The 19,540-nt window shown below is 43.8% G+C and overlaps 1 protein-coding gene and 1 long non-coding RNA gene across 3 annotated transcripts in view; one reads left to right on the top strand and one right to left on the bottom strand.

Annotated features, from left to right (window-relative positions):
- LOC137142887 (uncharacterized) overlaps positions 1-19,540 on the top strand; it is a 215,560-nt gene that overhangs the window by 94,479 nt on the left and 101,541 nt on the right. The gene's annotated exons all lie outside the window — the stretch shown is intronic.
- The window catches only part of TACR1 (tachykinin receptor 1), a 51,544-nt gene that overhangs the window by 21,499 nt on the left and 10,505 nt on the right, over positions 1-19,540 (bottom strand). Inside the window, exon 2 of the mRNA XM_067532360.1 lies at positions 1,525-1,719. Within this exon, the coding sequence (XP_067388461.1) occupies positions 1,525-1,719 (195 nt within the window). The remainder of the gene's footprint in view (positions 1-1,524; positions 1,720-19,540) is intronic.

Raw genomic sequence — 19,540 nt, 5'->3', positions numbered from 1 at the left:
TTAGGGAAAATTCTAAATGAATCATACGGAACATTTTGATTTTTCATTTAATTTCATTTTTGTTTCAAAAATTTTTATTTTACATTATAATTCCAAAAAGTCAAAATCAAACATTTTGATTAACATGAACCCCCTTTTTTTAAAATTTCATTTCATGGATACTTTGAAATTCGATCTCTCATTTTTAATCAGAAAAAAGCACATTTCAAAATTGGGGAATTTCTCTGCAAAATGGAAATTCCGGTTCCTGCACAGTGCTACTGAATTGCAGACTGGTTCAATGAACCAAAATTCATCAGACCAAATTCATCCTTGACGTAGCACTGTTGGAGCATGGATAAAAGTGACCAAGTTAGTTCGGTAGGGATAAAATACATTATCAACAAGAGAATCTTCCTCATGATCAGCCAATATGACTCTCTTTCAAGGTCAAGTTTGGTCAATACTTGCATGGAAGGCATTCAGAGAAAACCAACCTATTGTTCGGTATTGCTATCATTTCCTTCCCTCCTAGGGAATACATAAGGGAGGAAGGGATACATGAGAGAGAAATATTTTTAAAAATTCTTGAACTTAAGTGCATGTACCTTGTCTGAAATAGACGATCAATCTATTGTTGTGTAAACTAAACTTACAATGGATGTAGTATCAAGGGATTTCTTAGTGTTTACTTACGTTCTTTCTAGAATTAAAAAAGGAAAATTGGTAATAAGCTGGGTTATAAATGGAATTGGATGTTCTTGTGAGATCAGATCTAGTATGCTTCAGCAGCTAAGGCCTTAGATGCAGTCAAGAAACCTAAGTTTTGTTCATGGCTCCATGACGGTACCGAGTTGGATTTAGTTGGAAACCAACACAGATGATTGGTGACCAGATTCTGATCACTCATGGGTAAAGTGCTGTTCAAAGCAAGTAAGGTTCTCTCGTTGATTTGCATTTGTGGAATAAGGAACTGTTCAGCGTAAGTAATAAATCCAATTGCCTGTCATCTTGGAATACATGGAAATATAAATTAAATTGGAGGTGGTACTCTCTCTGAGTTCATGAACTCTGCCTCCGGGGCAAGTCCCCTCAATTCTGTGTGCTGGTTTCCTCAACAGGTCATAATGATAACCTCCGTTCTTAAGTGTTCTGAGATCCTCAGGTGAAGGAAGCGCTGCAGTGTACAAGGACTAAAATATTGTCATGCTACTGATTCTTGCTTCAGGGATAAACTATTCAGCAAACTTAAGACCAGGAAACAATTTTCATCCTGGAACATAGTAATGGGAATATTTGAGGGAGGGTTCCCACCTTCCCATACAGCTTTGAGTGGGAGGTATAAATTGAGATCAGATGGGTGTATTCCACTCAATCAAATGTCCTGTGATTGCCAAGAGTCTGGACCTCTTCCTGTCTCCCCCACCCCCATGCTTGTGTTTGTACATTTCATATAATTTCTTCCCTCCATGGAATGCATTCTTTCTGTACCGTGTGGTCTCCCCCTCTGTCTTGGTTTTCGCTGTAGCAAAAGGAAAGACTTACGTTTTTTCGTACACCCCAGTGTTGTGCTCTGGCCATTCCACAAAACACACCACCCTGCTGGGTAACTCTTCTGTCATCGAGTAGTAATACTGCGGGAATGCCAGCAATAAAGCCAGGAACCAAATAATGCTGATGACCACCTTGGTGGCTGTGGCTGACAATCTGGGTCGCAGTGGATGGATAATAGCCATGTACCTGTAATGGGGGGGGGGGGGGGGAGAGAGAGAGCAAAAGCAGGGCTTTAAAAATGTAGCAGTGCGATGTGGGAAGTAAAAGACATAGGTTCTTATTCAATGGGATTGTTAACGTAGTAAAGGATCTTCTCAGTGGGAGTAAAGTAGACAAGTATGCACGTCGTAAAGTTATCAACTGCCGCTAATGAGTCATCTCATCTGTTAAGTACTTTAAGGCCCCCATCAATGTAGTATTGGAACATCGAATAATTTCTATCCACACAACACCCCGGTGAGGTAAGGGTGTGCTGTTATCCCCATTTTACTGATAGTAAACTGAGGCACAGAGCGATGGTAGTGAGAAGAAGCCAGATTTTAAAGGTATTTAGGCACGTAACTTCCATTGAAATCAATGTCAGTTAGGTCATTAAATACCTTTAACACTCCAGACCTAGGTCATGCAGGAAGTCTATGGCAGAGCAGGGAATTTAACCTACATCATCTGAGTTATAAAATGTTGCCTTAATCACTGGACCATCCTTGGGACTAGGAATGGGGTAAATGCTCTCTGCCCATCCAGTAGCTGCATTTCATAGGCAGTTCATAGACACCACTTTGAGGTGTCTCCCAGGGCGTGACAGTAATAATCAGGTGGTTTTCCTTGGTGGATTCATGCTGCAAGGAGTTTGAGGAGAGAAAACTAGGCTGAGTGCTAGTGACCCGGCTGTTTTTAATTTTTCCTTCCTTGTTCGTTTCCCTGACTCCTTCTTCCTTTGTCATTGTGAGTATATAATTACATGCAAAATATTTTACTACATAGTATTAATTCCTTTTCCTGCCTTCAGTTATTTAATTTTTGTCAAGCCCAAGCCTCTCTGCATCTGGTATTTTCGCTATACAAAAAGAGGGGTTATTTTGTGCCAAATTCCGGAATATTTATTTGTGTTTGCTGAGTTGGTCTAGCATGTGTTTCTGTTAAATGCGATGCCAAATTGCAGCCAGAACCATTACTGCGTCCTGTGTTCGGATGGCCAGACCGTTTACTTGAGTGCATGTTTTTCAATCTACATTAATACCTTTAGGCAGGTTGCCATTTCCCTGAGTTTCATTCCGTGGACTTGCTGATTATTTATTTTTACTTTAGAATAAAGCCAGAAAGTGATAAGGGGGGGAATCTTTTTCTCCTAGATATTTTTTGGTGGTTTTCTTCAAATAATTACAATAATAAATAACTTCACAAGAGCTTGGAAAGCAAGGGATAGTTTGGGAAAGGGCTTTTCACTGGCAAAGGTAGATAATGTTGATGGAAAAAATACTGTCCCTGCTAGCGTCCCTGCAGTAGCAGGTGCTGATGTCTTGAACATTGGTTTGCTGTTAGAGGGGAACTCACTGAGGCAGAGTCTGGGTAGATTGTTAATGCAACTGTTTATTTACACAGCATACACCAGCCCTTGAACGAGGGTAGTCACAAACAAGGTAAGCCTTTTTTCAGGAATCTCAGCCAAAACACCACTGCCCACTTCCCAGGGAGCATTTCTGCCTCAAGAATCTCTCTAGTTAGAGAGATTAAAGCTGAGCGCCACTTCTCTCGCTGCTTGCCACAGCTCCCTTGAAACGCAACAACATCACAAAACAGCAACTCAGCATTTCTTCGAAGACTGATCAGTGCCTGTCGGCTAAGGGGAAGAGCTTGTTCAGCTATGTGTAATGGTGCCACTGGTGACTCCTGCCATGACGGAATATTGTATAAAGCTGTGGATGTTACTGTGAAGTCTTATAGAGGATGAATGTCTAAAATGAGGGTGCTGGATTGAAGGGGAAACTTTTGGATTACATTATTTGTTTTCTCAAAGGCAATGAAAAAGGCAAAGCTTCAGTTAGATGTTGCAAAATTGGAAAGCTCTGGCAAAGGAAAAGGTTTTGTTGGGACTGGAATGGGACTTGGGAGATTGAAATCCTGATTCTATCACAGGCTCTTTGTGTGATCTTAAGTAAATCATTTAATTTCTCTGTGTCTTAGTTTTTCCTCTATGAAAAAGAGAAAAAAAGTCATGTCTGTTTAGATTGTAATCTCTTTGGGGCATAAACTCTCGTAAATGTTTTAGTCCACTGTGCAGCCGTTCTGCCTGATCTTGGTTAGTGATACTGTAATACCAGCTAGTTAACTGTAGCACATAAAGCAGGCTGCTTTTCCTATGACAAAAACAGAGGATGAAATTCACGTCTCTGAAATCTGGTTTTGCAATGCAGACGTTAGCCAGCAGTTTTGGAAGGATTAATTAGGCATGGCAGAAATTCTCTCTTGTCTAGAGTCCTGGGGAAAAGTGTGTCATTTTCTGGCCCAAGGAAACTCATCTCTTGGTTTCAGCATGTATACTGTTGCATATGTTGTCTCATACTTAGAGAGACTCTTATAAAAGACACACAAAGAGGAGTCTCACCATCTGTACATCCAGTAACTCTGTCAGATTTCTGCTTCCAGCCACTTCACCTGCCTTGAAAGTCACTCTTATACCACAAGTCAAGTGTGAATATTTCTGTAGCTCAGATTGCTAACTGCTCCCCCCTTTCCTCCTCCCCCGAATAAAAAGGAGATAGGCACAGTCTCTATTTTCTGTACCCTAGACCGAGTTGTCTTGAATCTCTTTAGCGAGGAAGCAGCCTCAGGAGAAGCTGTTGTGTCCCTAGGAATTCATGAGTTATGCAGAAGGGACAGGCTGATAAATGTAAAATGAAAAGTTATTAAACAACATACATCTTGTGTCAAGTGGAGGAAAAAGAAACTCTCCCTTTCCTCCCAGGCGGGAAATGTTTCCAAAAGGATGTTGCCCTTGTTTACTGGTCGGTGACTCTTTCTGCATCTTAAACTGAGCCAAAGTCTTCTCTGACCCAGTAACACTGCCCCGATGGGTGCAATGCAATCACAGCAACGTAACCAAGAGGAGAATTTGGCCCTTTCTATTCAAGGCGTCAGTGACGCCTCCGGCAAAGTTACCTTCTATTGTTCTGGCCATTTTAAGGCTACAATGTTTATCTCTTCACCCCGTTCTCCTTTGTTTTTGGTTTTCCTCCCTGTGGAATTGGGGCTGTAGAACAGCTCAAGCCACAAGGTTTCCCTCTCTTTATTTTGCCTCTGTGTTCATGCCTCACATGTACTCCCAGACCCTATGTGGCTGTATCTGTATTACTATCTATTTGTGTGTCAGCTCCTAGGAGCCCTGGTCAAGAACCTGGGCCCTGCTGTGCTAGGTGCTGTACAGCCATAGAACAAAAAGACAGCCCCTGCCCCAAGGAGCTTACAATACAATCCTTCTCTCTTTCTAATGAGGACTGGGTGTGTCACCCTCCAAAGCCCTTCTTCACCATTTACGTTTCCCAAAGGGGGGAGGAGAAGGGGTCATTAGAGAGAAACAAGAGGCATTCCCTCCTTGATGGTCCAGGAACTCCCCCTTTAAACTAGACCCACCAGCTTTTTACAGCAGAGATTGGCTCTAGCTGTAAAATTTGGATCCAGATTTTGAACACCCCAAATTTTGGAGGCATATTCAGATCTGGAGTTTGGGTCAGGCCTTTCTGAAGATGGGGGCCATTCTACAACATCTGTATATGAAGTCAAGTTCTCATGCAAATATCTCCCTCCCCCCACAAAAAAAAATTGGATCTTGACATTTGCTTTAAGCTCACCTTGAGTTTGCGGTAATGGCTCAAAATATTAGCTGTTACTATACAGTTGCTGCCAGTTTGGGCTATTGCTACAGGGAGCTGTAGTGTTTTAATGGACTGAAATGAGCTGTGACCCTACTGCATGGTAGCACATGCAGTGTTTGGGATGGCTTAGCACCGGTTTCCTTTGTAAACCCATTTAGGGTTCGATGCTGCAGAGTCCTGAGCACTCCTGTTAGGTGCTGAGCACCCTCAGCTCCCACTGATGTTAGCGAGAATTGAGGGCAGTCAGCATCCTTTAAGAATGCTCCACATCTTGCAGAACTGAGATCCTGCGACATAATTCTGTGTTTATTAAAATGAATCCCTTGAAAACTAGAGAGATAAAGAATCCCACCACAGAGGAGGAATCATGGGAAGGGGGTTACAATGGAATTATTTACAGCTGCAGAAATACCAGCACAGCAGTGTGGGGCTTTTTGTAATAAATTCCCTGCATTACAATGTGGTCTACTATCAGCCGAACTAGAGCTGATCCCCCTACTCCCCAAGCTGGCAGTCAGAGCCGAATTCTTCCAGCTCATCAGCTCCCAAATACTCCGAGCTGCTGCATTTGGTGTTTGATTGGCAGGAGTCGAGTTTTCATATGCAGAATTTAAAATGGACAATGTATCGCCCTTCCTTGAGAAACGGATCTGCAGCAGTGAAAGAGAGAGATTTGTGTAGAAATATGCAGCAGACTCACTTTGCCAGCTATGTGCCTCTACCCATGGGTACCAAGAAGCCTTATCAGTCTCTCACAGCTTATTCGGCCAGATAATCATCCATCCGAAGTCTCCACTGGCCATGTGGTATCTGAATTCAAATCTAGTTCTAAAGATTTAAGCAAGTGGGGCTTCCAGGACTGTCCTGGGGAGAATATTTAATGATCTGACGAATCTCACTGTGAGGGAATTTTTCCGCATACATACAGAGCCTAAATTTTCCTTTCCTTATTTTCACCTCATTACTCCTAGCTCTGTTAGTTGGGGCTACTCCAAAAGAATTCCTCTTCCTTCTGGATGCCTTTTGAATTCTTGTGGGCTGTTACAGCCCTCTGTCATCAGCCAGCCAATCTATGCTCTTCTTTCTTCCTCGTCTTTGTGTTCGCTGATTCTGAGCATCTCCATTTTTGTGGCACCAGCTTGAGACGCCATAGGCATTATTTGCAAGAGTGCTGAGTTCCCACAACTCCGTCCGAAGTCAACAGGAGCTGCCACTTCTCAGCACCTCTGAAAATCAGGCACGTGGTATCTCAAACTTGGCACCTAAAATTGAAGTAGCCGCTTTTTGAAAATTTGGACCCTAGGACCCTGTTTTCAGCCACAGTTGAGGGGCGGGGTGTTCTTAAAGGCATTGTAAACAAGTTGGCCGCCACCTATGTGCCCCTTCATGACCGGGTTGCCTCCGTCCTGCTCTTTATTCTCCCTCTTCCAGGCCCTTTTACCCAGAACCCACACACTTCGGATGAGCAAACGCTACCCTTATTGGGGTCTGGGTTGATGTAGATCAAACTACTCCGAAGAGAAACTCCAGGTCCCAACAATCTGTCCCAAGGCCTGGCTCTTACTTCAGAGCCTGGGTGAGGAAAAGTTCCTTCAGAGTCTCTTTATCAGTTCTTAGGAGGCCACCTGCTCTGGGCTTGGGCGTGCAGCAGCCATGTTCAGCACTGACTCCCTTACAGACTTCTCCGAGTCAGTGCCCCCCAAGGACTGCTTCAGGTCTGCTTTATAAGGAGCCAGCCACTTGAGCTTCCTTGCCTGCGCCCTTTGTCTCTTGTTGGCTCATTCAGCAAGCCACCTCCAGAGTGGGGTGCCTAACCCTCCTTGACAGCCATTGTTAGTTAGGCACCTGGCTGCCATTTGCACCTTTTAAAAAAAAAAAAAATCTCTCTAGGCACCTGAAGTGGTGCGCTTAATGGTCTGATTTTGGAAAGAATGGATGCTCAGCCTTTCTGGAAATTGGACCCCCTTTTAGGCCTTTTGAGTTGGCAGACAAGAATGAAGGTGCCCGCAATCCCTAGTTGCTTTTGAAAATTTAGGACTTGAGACCCAGATCCACAAAGGTATTTAGGCTCTGGATTTCCATTGAAATGGGAGTTAGGAGCCTATTTACCTTTGAGGATACCTACATACCTTTGGCTTTCAAGCCAAAATTTTGAAACTTGGGTGCCTAAATTTAGCCACTTAAGTGACCTTGCTTTCAAAAGTGTTTGAGGTACGGTTGCCAGCCCTCCAGATTGTCCTGGAGTCGGGCAGCAATTAACGATTAATCTTTAATTAAAGATACGTCATGATGAAACCTGCAGGAATACGTCCAACCAAAACTGGCAACACTACGTTAAGCGCCTGTAGCTTTCATAGACTCATTGATTCCAGGGCCAGAAGAGAACATTATGATCATCTAGTCTTGACCTCCTGTATAATACAGGCCAAAGAACTTCCCCAAGATAATTCCAAGAGCAAGAGTTCCTATTGACTTGAATGGAAAATAAGGCTATTCAGCTCCTCTTTATTTATGTGGGTTCAGACAAGTATGAACATTTTGGCCTGGAGTTTGAAAACTGGGCCTTTGGTTCCTATGAAATTTACTTCCCTTACTCAGTGCTCAAGTTCAACTTGAAAGGATTTGAAGTCACAACGTAAAGCAGATCCCTTGTTTTCTGAGCTTATGCAGTTTCATTCGTTGATAGTTGATTACAATCAAACGTACCTGCTTTTACATCTCAAATCAAATTTCTGGCAATGCACTCTACAGAACTTTCCTCATCAGTTAAAGTGCTTCGCAGCTGTGAAAACCTTGCTGCTGATGAAATGGGCAAATAATTGTCATCATAAATCCTGAATAATTGAATAAATCAGAATAAAATCTTGCCAAATAGCCTAGAGACCCCTTTAATTGTCATCTATTTGTCTGTGACACTGTCAGTAGTGCTCATGACCGAGGCAAGACACTGGAGTAAATGTGGCAAGTCGTATGAAACAGGAAAAGGCAGAGTGAGGGAGAAAGAGATGGAGGGAAAGAGGGTGGTGGGCAAAAGAGGTAATAGTACAGTTCAGCGTAAGCATACTGATGAGGAAAAGCAAAACAGACACGAGGCCGGATGGTTCGGGAGTTAGGGTGCTAGCCTTCGGACGTAGGAGACCCTAGTTCAGTTCCTTGCTCAGGAGGTTTGATACCGTAACTAGCTTGGTACCAATAACACACAGGCTAGCTCCTTCTATGGTGAGTGGCTCTGTGGATGAGGGGAAAGCGGTGGACATGATGTACCTTGATTTTAGCAAAGCTTTTGATATGGTCTCCCACAGTATTCTTGCCAGCAAGTGAAAGTAGAATGAATGGATTATAAGGTGGACAGGAAGCTGACTAGATCATCAGGCTCAACAGATAGTGATCGAAGACTCGATGTCTAGCTGGCAGCTGGTAACAAGCGGAGTGCCGCTGGGGCCAATTTTGTTCAACATTTTTATTAATGATCTGGAGGATGGGGTGGATTGCACCCTCAGCGGATGACACTAAGATGGGTGGGGAGTGGTAAATATGCTGGAAGATAGGGATAGGATACAGAGTGACCTAGACAAATTGGAGGATTGGGCCAAAAGAAATCTCTTAACAACTTTGTCCAAACTGGGATTTAGGGAACCACCCTGCTTGGTCTTTGATAGCACAAGCTCTTACTCTGGGAGTTTCAGAGCCAGAGAGTACCACACAGTCTGTCTGCGTCCGGCAGCCTCACTGAAGAATCCCTCTTTGTATTCGCTGCAAACTAAATCTGTCTCTCTCTTCTCTGTCCCAGGGGACACAACCCAGCGCGGCACTAATCCTGTGCTTGTAGTCAGTTGCCATGGAATGTGCAATAGCTAGGTATATATTGATCTTTACACCCTGAGTTGCCAAGACACAGCAATTCAACATAGAACACATCCAAGAACTGTCTTTGAGTGGGGTTGTTTGTTCTTATTTCTGACTTTTTCAGTGTTTACTTTTGGAACACCGAGGCTCAGTTTTTCTAGGAACCAAAATTGGGTTTTAATCGTATTTTCAAAAAAATTTCTTTTTCTGGACTGCTTTTAAATCTTGGTCTCTTTTGCACCTCTTTCTCCCAGGGATGAGGTTGCAAAAAAGCCTCCCCTCCCCATCCTCAAATAATTTTCAGCACTGCACAAAAGCTAAATGTGTTGATTTTTTAAGAAAATAAAAACCTCTTTTCCAACATTTTTCTGCTTTGGTTTCACTGAGCTTAACCTAAAACAAAAAATATACTTCAGGAAGGAAAATGCAAACTGGAGGTGTCCTGTAAAGCTGGGAGCACGGAATTCCGGTGCATTCTATCCCACTTCTGCCACAGACTGACTGACTTTGTATGCAGCGTGGTTGTAGCCGTGTTGGTCCCAGGATATCGGAGAGACACGGTAGGTGAGGTAATTGCTTGTATGGGGCCATCTTCTGTCGGTGAGAGAGAGGAGCTTTTGAACTACACAGAGCTCAGGTCTGAGAAAGGTTCTCACTGTCACAGCTAAATACAAGGTCAAACAGATCGTTTGTGTAAGTCATTAGCACATATTCTAAGGCAGAGGTTTTCAAACTGCGCTGTGTGCCCTGGAGATGTTCGGTGGGCGAGGGGCAAGCTGCCTACCCCATGTGGCGGGGCTCAGTGAGAGAGCGCCATCTCTACCCCCTAACTCGCTTCAGTGGGCCACCCAGCCCATGGGTCCAAGTCAACATCCACCACAGCCACCCCTATTTCCACTCCTGGCAGCCTGAGTGCCCGGCGCTGGCTCCAACCCTAGAGATGATCGCACGTGCCTTCTCCCACCCTGAAAACCTGAGAGGGGAAGGGGCAGGTATTGGCTATTTTTGTGTGGGTTGGGGGGGAGCAATCAAAAATTGTAACTCAAACAAGGGGGCTCAGCTCAAAAAGTCTGAAAACTGCTATTGTAAGGGATGACCTTGTGTAACTCGCTTCCCTTCCCTACGGTTCAATTTCTCCTTCTTTACAATGGGGATAAAACAGCGTGGAAAGGGAGGCCATTGGTCAGCTTAGCTAGTTAGTTGCTATAAACCATTCTCAGATCCTACAACGAAAGATGCTAATTATTAGTGTTGTTCAGATCCGACATCTTACATTATCTAAATATTTAATTTTGACATTTTTAAACCAAGCATTTAGGTCGGTTGATACTTTTCATTTAGAAATTTACTTCATTTTTAATTTTTTTAGAGAATAAAAAGAGATGTGAGAATAATACTTTTTCAAATCTCTTTTGGTGTTCTGAAAGTCTAAAACATTTCATTTCAGGTCAGCCCTGAGTTTTATTTCCTGATTTTCGCTTTGGCCTCTGAACTGAAAAATCAGGGATTCACACAGCTCTGTCAATAACACCCTGAACCCTCCTCATCTCCGAGACATTAAAGGAGTATGGTTCACAGCTGCATTAGTCTCTGCTCACGCCTCTCCTATGACTGAACCATGAAAGGAGTGAGCAGATCAAGACAAATTCTGCAGCACATCAGCTTCTTTGCTATCAGATTCCTCTTCTGCCAAACTACCCCATCTCCATTGGACATTCCCAGGTCCTTGCTGGCATTTGGCTGAAGGTGAAGTCTCAATCCAAAGGCTGCCAGCTGTGAACAGGTGTGTAACTGGAAATTCAGTTGCCTTCTCTGAGAACGTTACCAGCCACAGATGGGGGAAGAGAGATGCTGTGAATCCAGGACCAAATCAGCATATTTGAAAATAGCTTAGTCTTGACTGTCTCTCTTGTCTCTAGTTAATCTTTTCTTTGGCAGCTAAACAGAGCAAATGGGTGTATGTTGGCGGGGGGGGGGGGGGGGGGGGGGGGGGATTGTATGTTTTTCTTCAACAGCACATGGAAAATTACATCTCATCCTTCCTTTCAATACAAAAGGAAAAAATTGAGCTGGTTTAGTGCCAATTGTGATCAATGTGCAGGGTGGTGTTGAATCTTATTGTATTCTAAATGCTATATTCACAACACGCCCCAAAATCAGATTGAGGAGAGAGAGAGAATCTTTATTGTGGTGTAAAGTACATTTGTCTCAGTTATACCAGATCGGTCAAGAAAAATTCAAGACCTGCCAGCAATTTTGAGCAACTGTTTACCAGGGTTGCCAATTTTGGCTGGATGTATTCCTGGAGGTTTCATCGCACGACATAATCTTTAATTCAAGATTAATCTTCAATTCCTGGTGACTCCAGGACAGTCTGGAGGATTGGCAATTGTTTATTCAGGGTTAAATTCCCCCTGTGCAGAGAACCAGCACACAGCCTATATACTACTAAAGCACTACCTAGAAAAGCTTAGCAAGAAATAACGTGAACAGCTCATATAAACCTCTACCTGTGAGAGAGAAGCTGGGCAGAGACAAAATCTTGGTGTGTCAGGGGCAGAGAAAGCTGCTCCCATATCTGACCTATGACCTGCATTAGACAGGGGCAGTGATGGAGCGTAGGTAAGCAGCAGAAGCCATTATAAAACCCATTTCCCAGTAGGTTAAGAATTGCGCCTTATTAAATGGGAGTGGACTGACCCAGGGTGCACAGCTTATCAGGCCAGATGCTTTTCACCTTAAAAAAAATTGCGTCAGTAATGCCGTTTTTTCCATTATTTAAATATTTTATTGTTTTTTCAGCTGTTACCATGACGATAAAATATCCCTTGAGTGTTGTGTTACATGCGGACAACTGAGAGTACATTGGTTATTAAATAAAATTCTGAGAGGTGTAGCTATGCATTCCTTGCACCTAGAGATCTAGAGCATGCCTGGATAACTAACATAAGGCAGTTACTTTCACTCCTATGGAGGCAAGATGAATCTAATAATAAAAATGGCATTTATGGAACATCTTTCATCCCAAAGGCTCCTGAAGCGCTTCAGAAATGAATACCCATGCTATATATAAAGGCAAATTGCACCAACCACTGAAATACAGCTGCTGTTTAACAGCACACAGCTACAGCACAGAACAGTTTAGGATACGAAACAAAAGAAGACTGTTGTATCCCCAATAAAACTCAAGAGGGAATTTCAGTTCAGGGGGATGCCCCAAAATAGATTTTGAACTGAAACAGGGATATTAACACCAGTACCCTTGCACAGAAGAAAAGGTGCTATATAAGACCGAGGTATTGTTGTTATGGGCTTAGAATGCAAGCAGTTGTAGGTTTCATCTGAAAGATTGTCAGCAGCACAGCGCCCCCCTAACACCATGCTAGGAGAAAGGACAGAAACGAACCTAGAAACGAGAGCTGCCAATGGAAATAAATAAAAGGTTCCACGAGTCAAGTCCAATGACAGAGCAGGAAATCAAGGACCTGCAGAAATCAAGACTGAAGACACATGGCTGGTTTCTTATCTCAGTTACGTAGGTGTAAACCCAGGGTCCGTCAGCGCTGCACACTCCATATGGCACGTCCCCCCAGCACAGGTATAAATAGCAGCGCAGATGGTGAGACATTGCTTAGGCACTCCTATTTTTAGAAGTGTCTCCCTGCTGTCAAGCCTTTTTCCCACTACCCCTCTCCTGCCAGAGCCTTTCACTGCCATGCCTCAGTTTACCCCATATGTAAAATGGGGACAATGATACTTACTCCTTTCTTTGAAAAATGCTTTGACATCAATGAGTGATAAGTGCTAACTGTTGTTTACTCAGCGGTTACTTGAGAGACCCATAAAACCAGTGCACTAGATGGAGTTTCTCTCTTGATCCTGAATAAGGAAATGAATAATATATCTGAAGTTGTGCGAACCATTTGCTACATGGATGTATGTCTGGGGGAGCACGAAGTTTCCAGAGGAGATCAGAGATGAAACAGAAGGCAAGGGAAAGCCCCAGTGGCAAGAGGAGCAGAACACAGACAGCCTGGCTGGTTTTCAAGGGAATGAAGCTAGCAGAGGAAAGGAAAAGAGCAAAGCTGGTAGAGCTTTCAGAGGCCTGTCCTGCTCAGAGGAGCCTTGACTTACCAGCTCTGCAGAGAGCAAGCAAGGAAAGGCTTGAAGTTTGGCAAAGCAAAAGGGGAGCCTTTGGAGAAAAGCGCCAATGAAAGTGGATAGTCAAAGCCAAATGACGCTCTGGCACTTGAGGAAGGGACCAGACAACGCAAATACCCAGCTGCTTATAGCTAGCAACTCCAGTGACGGACAGGAAGCAACTGCTGGGTGTAATACATCTTCACCAAAACAGATTTTTGATAGCAAAGCTGACCCCCGGCCCCTTAATATCCGCCCACCACATGTCTGGATTCCAGCCTAGAACGATGGCTGACTTGGATAGCGTCTGCACACAATAGTGACAAGGAGGCAAGACACGCTGCTGCTTGTTTGTGCATGTTGCTTTGAAATGGGACAACCGCGCCCCGAGACAGAGGGGGGGGGACCATATCGCCAGCTATTGTAATTCAGCATAGCTTCATTTGTGCTGGGTGCTCTAAAGACATATAGAAAGCAACAGCCCTCGAACCAAAGAGCTTACGATCTAAAAATACATGGACCAGTGTCTGTCACAAATTAATAAGAAGCACTGACCCTATTACTCCCCTATATTCCAGTGAGGGGGAAAAAACCAAGATACCACTACCATCCTCTTCCTCCGGCCCTCAAAACCATCAATTGCTACAACCTAGACTAAACTCTCAAACGTTTTCTGGAGAGTGAGTTTGGGCAGTATGGCAAATGGAGGCTAAATCTCAGAACCAAGATTCCTTGGTCCTATTTCCAGCTCTCTCACTGACTTGCTCTGCATCCCGGGAGCATGCCTCAATAACCTTAACTTCCTCCACAAATATCCATGGCCCCCTTCATAAAGCATTTGAGATCTGGACATGAAAAAGCTCTATACAGATGCTATACAGGATTGTTTGTTATAAATGGACATGTGCAGATGGGAAACAGCTTCTTTTCTATATGTATGATCATGATTATGCAATGGGCTTTTTGATGCCAGGCACTCCAGAGGTCATGTGCTCATGGATGTATGTGTATGCATGTTAGTTTCTGCCTGCTAATATGCAGTTCCTCTGTTGCATGCTGATTTTATAGTATCCTTTTCAAAGCTCATAGGTAAATGTTTCCTCGAGTGGCCAGAGATTTAAGGTGCTACCTACAGCGTTTTAGGGCCAAGCTTGAAACACCTGATTTTCAGGAGTTCTGGGCAACCTCAAGTCTAACGGAAGTCATTGGCAGCTATGGGTAATCAATGCTTCTGCAAACGAGCCCCAGGGCACTCAAAAGTTGAGGCATTCAAAATCAATCGCTGCTCGCTGGATTCAGAAGGTTTTGGCCATAATAAGGGATGTGCCTGAGCCATCTGCTCGGATGTTCGTAACTGGCTGCTTCTCCGTTATGGCGCAAACTGGAAGACTGGAACTAGGAAGTCGGCGGGATCCAGTCAAAAGGGCACTGATCTGGGTTCAGTGACTAGTTTTGCCTATGACCTGCTGTGTGACCTTGAGCGAGACCCTTTCTCTCAGCGGCTCGGTTTCCTGATGAGTATCACACTCCTCATTTTACAGACCATCCTTTTCAACCATAGATCTCCAAGGGCTGCATAAGAGCCGAACATTAGAAGCTTGAAGGAATCCAGCTGGGTGGGTCTGATTTGGACTCTGGAAAGCTTATTTTACTTTCCCCTGTCCATGGTATCCTATATACATTGTTACCGTGGAAACGAAAGGTTTGGAGCCACTTTCATCCTTGCTGGCAACTGAGTTACTCCTTCTTGACCCAAGTGTTTACACAGGAGAGCAACAGACCCAGTGCTGTATCTTCAGTAGCTACAAAGCAGAACTTGGATCCAATTTCCACCCTGGAGTAACTATCTGACACACAATGAAGGGTCAACAAGCCTCTTCTCTGCTCTGATCTAGTTTTCTAGGCTTTTGTGCCACAGTAAAGAAGTGCATTATGCCATCAGTAAAAGGTAGAAAAGAGAAAAATGTGACTTTTCATTACTTTGACAAGGTACCTGCATATCCTCATCTGGAGTCACAAAAGACCTTTTGGATTATCAGCCTACGGTGCATTCTGAACTGCAAGCAAATCTGAAAAAGATGTCATGCTTATTAATGTGGCTGTTTATAAATATTCATGTAAAGGAAAAGAAAAAAACACTCTGGTGAAAAGATTTGACTGCAGACATGTTCCCACCAAGATTGTGAATGCATTGTTCCGAAATACATGAACATGAATTCCTTGTATGGTACTTGCACTACCGGAAATAAACTTCAGAGTCAAAACAATCCCCCACAAATGTCCTCTTCTCCCTGCCACAGTGCTTTGAGAAACTAGCTCTTCTCATTAGTTTCAAATAGTAACCTAGGCATTATACAGCTCAAACATTCCAGCTATTTTTCTCTGTCCATTGGAGTTCGTTCTATCTGCTACATTTACTCTCTTGCCAAGTCACTTGCTTTATCCTTCTAATCTCCTTCTTTTCAGATGGAGTTCTCATCCTGTGCCCCTTGAATGGGTTCGTTGCTCTAGAACGGAGTGGGAGAAGAGTATGTGCACCGCAGTAGAGATCGTATCTCTGCATTGGTGGCATCCAATCACAAGGGGATGTCTCCTCCCCCAGAATCGGAATGGATTCCATTGCATTTGTCTCATGTGCAAATGTCAGAATGGGGCTAAGTTGCAGCATCTAGTTCTGATGTAAGTGGGCCGTAGTGGCATTAGAAACTCCCAAGCTGATAATTTCTGATGACTTTAACATCCACGTGGATATTGAATGCTTACAATCAGCTGGTACCAACTCCGCCAGAGTCAACCCAAGAATGTCATCTAGCCAGAATTCAGAAACATGCAAGGGCCTCTCTAGAAGCCTGCAAGTGCCATCTATACACATCTCCCCTCCATACATAATCTCAGGGACTAGACCAGAGGCCTCATCCCTGATTACAGCATGGCCTGTTGACACTTGACAACTTCCACAGCTAACACAGAATAAGATTAAAACTGGGGTTGCCCCAAAACTTTTGAAATCTGGCGGTCTTCAAGGAACCCAAGAGCTCTCAACAGATTGCCCTTTTGGGGTTTCCATATCTTCAACATATGGCCCTATTGTTCCACCTCTTAGCCATCCTAAAGTGATTATCAAAGGGATATAGTTGCTGAAGCTGGAATAAGGGTCTCCATAGAAGCCTGTCAAATCCATCTGTACAAGTCCCCACTCCGTATTTAATCTAGTGCCTTCTTTCCCTTTTGAACTAAACAATGGCATTCGTCATTGTGATGTAATTCCATTCTTCTGGTCTCCGTGCCCCTGGAAGGCACACTATCTGAAATACGCAGAACAATATGGTTATGCCAACGTTTTCAAGGCCAGTACTCATGACAGGACAGTCGATCTCTGAAGTAATATCAATGCTGCTTGCTTTCATTTGTTTTCTTCCTCAGTCAATGAGATCTGTCTGACACTGAACTTTCTTGAAGCTGATTCATGGAAGGAGAAGGCTATAGGGAATATTTGTGCCATTTCCCCAACCTCTTCCTAGCCAATATGTTACCGCATCTTTCTGTTCAACAGCAATTTGCCATTGCTCTCAGGGATGCTCTCCTCAATCACTCCCCTCAGAAATGCATTTGTGTTATACCAGCAAAAGTGACTTGAGATTTTTCTGAAAGGCCTCAAATACCACTGTTATTTTTACACCCAAAATACTGAATGTATTGAGTGCTTCTGCAGGCGTTTTGGTTTTAAAAAGATTCTGACTGTTACAATAAATCCCTACTGAATAGATGCAGGGCACATCACTAGAGGTTATTTTAGGGGAGAAAAGAAATTGAAGTATTTTCGCTTCCAGTTTTACACATCACTTTGTCACAGCACTTACACTGCACTACAGCATGTATTACACTGGTGTACAGAAACGACAGACAATTTTAAAGTGATACGTGACAGATATAGTGTAAAGCAGATTTTAAAAGGTTATTTTCAGCAGCGGCAGACTGTATTGTACTAACTATAACAGATTGTTACTGCCAGAATTTTGTGCCTATGTGGATCAGATGTGTAGGCAAGGCCAAAGTAAAGCAGTTAGTATAAGAGGGTTCAGTGAAGCTCCAAAACACACATGTGGTGATAGTCTGGCTGTGTACCCATTTAATTATGGATTTTTATTTGCCTTGTGTCGTGGTTCCTAGATCATCCGCAACTTCAAGATCCTCTGTGCAAACACTGTTATCCAACTCATTTGTATAGAGAAGCTGCAGCCCACAGCTGATCCCTAACAAATTTGTGCTCATCTGCTGATCCTGCTGGCCAATTATTGCAGTCAGACTTGTTTTCTTGTTTGGAAATATTCTGTCCACAGCTTTGGGTTTCCCACCGCTGCCCCAGTTCTCTAGCCAGGGTTTTGGTCTGATGACTTTCCCATCATAGTTAATCATACTGGTAGAAAGAGTGAGGATTAGCTGCTTTTATTTGAGGTAGGTGATTAGTAACAGTCCCATTTTATAGACAGGAAAATGGAGGTAGGGGTTTAGACCAAGGTTTTCCAAGTGGCCTTTTAATTATGGGTATCTAAGCCCAGATACCTGGGGCCTGACTGTCGGAAGTGCGGAGTGCACACGGCTTCAGGTGAAGACAGTGGTAATGACAGTTGCTGACCACCTCTGAAAATCAGCCTGTAGATGTCCCAAGTTGGGCATCCAACAGCTGACAAAACTTTAAATGTAGAGGCCACTTCTAGAACGTGGGCTTAAATGATTTGCCAAAGTCCATCAGATCCTATGGGGTCAGTGTCACAACCAGGCTTAGAATTCAATTTCCTGGCTCCCCCAGGGCAGTAGAAAAACCTCTGCTGATGCTTATTCTGTGAAATGTTCCACAGCTTAAGCACTGCTTGTTGACTCATAGTTATGTCAGAGAGTCTGAGGAGAAGACGACTATCACTGGCAGACAGCCTGGAAGCCTGATGGATTCATTCCATGTCCCTCCATTCCACCTTTGAAAATAAATTCCAGTCCCATCCTCACAGCTGCTATCAGACAGAACAGACCTTGTGTTTTCCCAGGACATCCTTTACAAGGGGTCATGTTTACCCAGCTAATTTCCCCATCCACAGGGATCGCTCTGAATTGACGGTTCTGCAGAAAGGCCTTAATTCTCTCAGCCCTGCTTTCAGAGTTTGTCGATTCATTTCCACATCTTGCTGTAACACCAACACAATCCTCTAATTCTCCATCCCCTGTGATGATGTCCCATGTGTCCTCTTCCCTTTGATCCATAGAAGTCTGGTTTCTAAGTAGCAAATACACTAACTGAAACTGCTTTGGCTCCCAGACTTTATGCTGGTGTCCATCGCAGTGGTATCAGCACCTTCCATGTTAATTTGTCTGGCAAAGCAACATCCTCCGTGGTCTCTGTAGAAGCACCATCTCATCTCTGTTTATAGGAATCTCTGCTTGGGGTCTAATTATCCTTTGGGAGTGGGTATTTACTGATCTCTTTTTTTCTGGAGGACATTGTCAGGGTTGGTAGGACTAAAATATCAGCCCATCTTGACATATTAACGGACTTGCCCTCAGAATTTGAAGGCAAGAACAGTCCAGATGGTAAGCACCAACCTAGGACATGCAAGAGCCAGGTTCAAGTCCCTGACTTGCCATTGACTTTGGGCAACTCAGACTCCCTGGGCCAGGGATTAAGTACATAAACACCTTCAAAGATCTGTGCCTTGGTAGTCTTATCTGTAAAGTGGGAATAATAGTACTTCCTTGCCTTACACCATTTTGAGGATAACTACAGTAAAGACTGTGAGATGCTCAGATGCCATGGTAATGGGTGGCACTTGAAATCTGTTCCTTTTCCAGAAGGTCACTTGTACCTGGATGATGAGGTAGAGTAGCCATTCAGGAACGGATTGCATTTGGTAATTAAATCCTAACTAGATCTCCCAAAAAATCATAGGGAAAGAAATCTAGGAACGGCCCCTGAGGGTGACTTTAATTTTTGCTGGCCATTAACGGTATGTCTACATTGGAGTTGTGTGGGACCCTCACACACAGGCCCCCCGCAAGGTGGCCTGCTAAAAATAGCAGTGTGGATGTTGCAGCATGGGCAGTAGCTCAGGCTAGCCATCCACACTTGGGCCCAGGGCCCCCACCCATGTTGCAACGTC

Source organism: Emydura macquarii, unplaced genomic scaffold (assembly GCF_026122565.2).
Source record: "Emydura macquarii macquarii isolate MOO-44397 ecotype Brisbane River unplaced genomic scaffold, CSIRO-AGI_Emac_v2 contig_3278, whole genome shotgun sequence".
Classification (NCBI taxonomy): Eukaryota; Metazoa; Chordata; order Testudines; family Chelidae; genus Emydura; species Emydura macquarii.
Note: the sequence above shows the minus strand (reverse complement) of the source record. Positions and strands in the feature narration are given on the sequence as shown.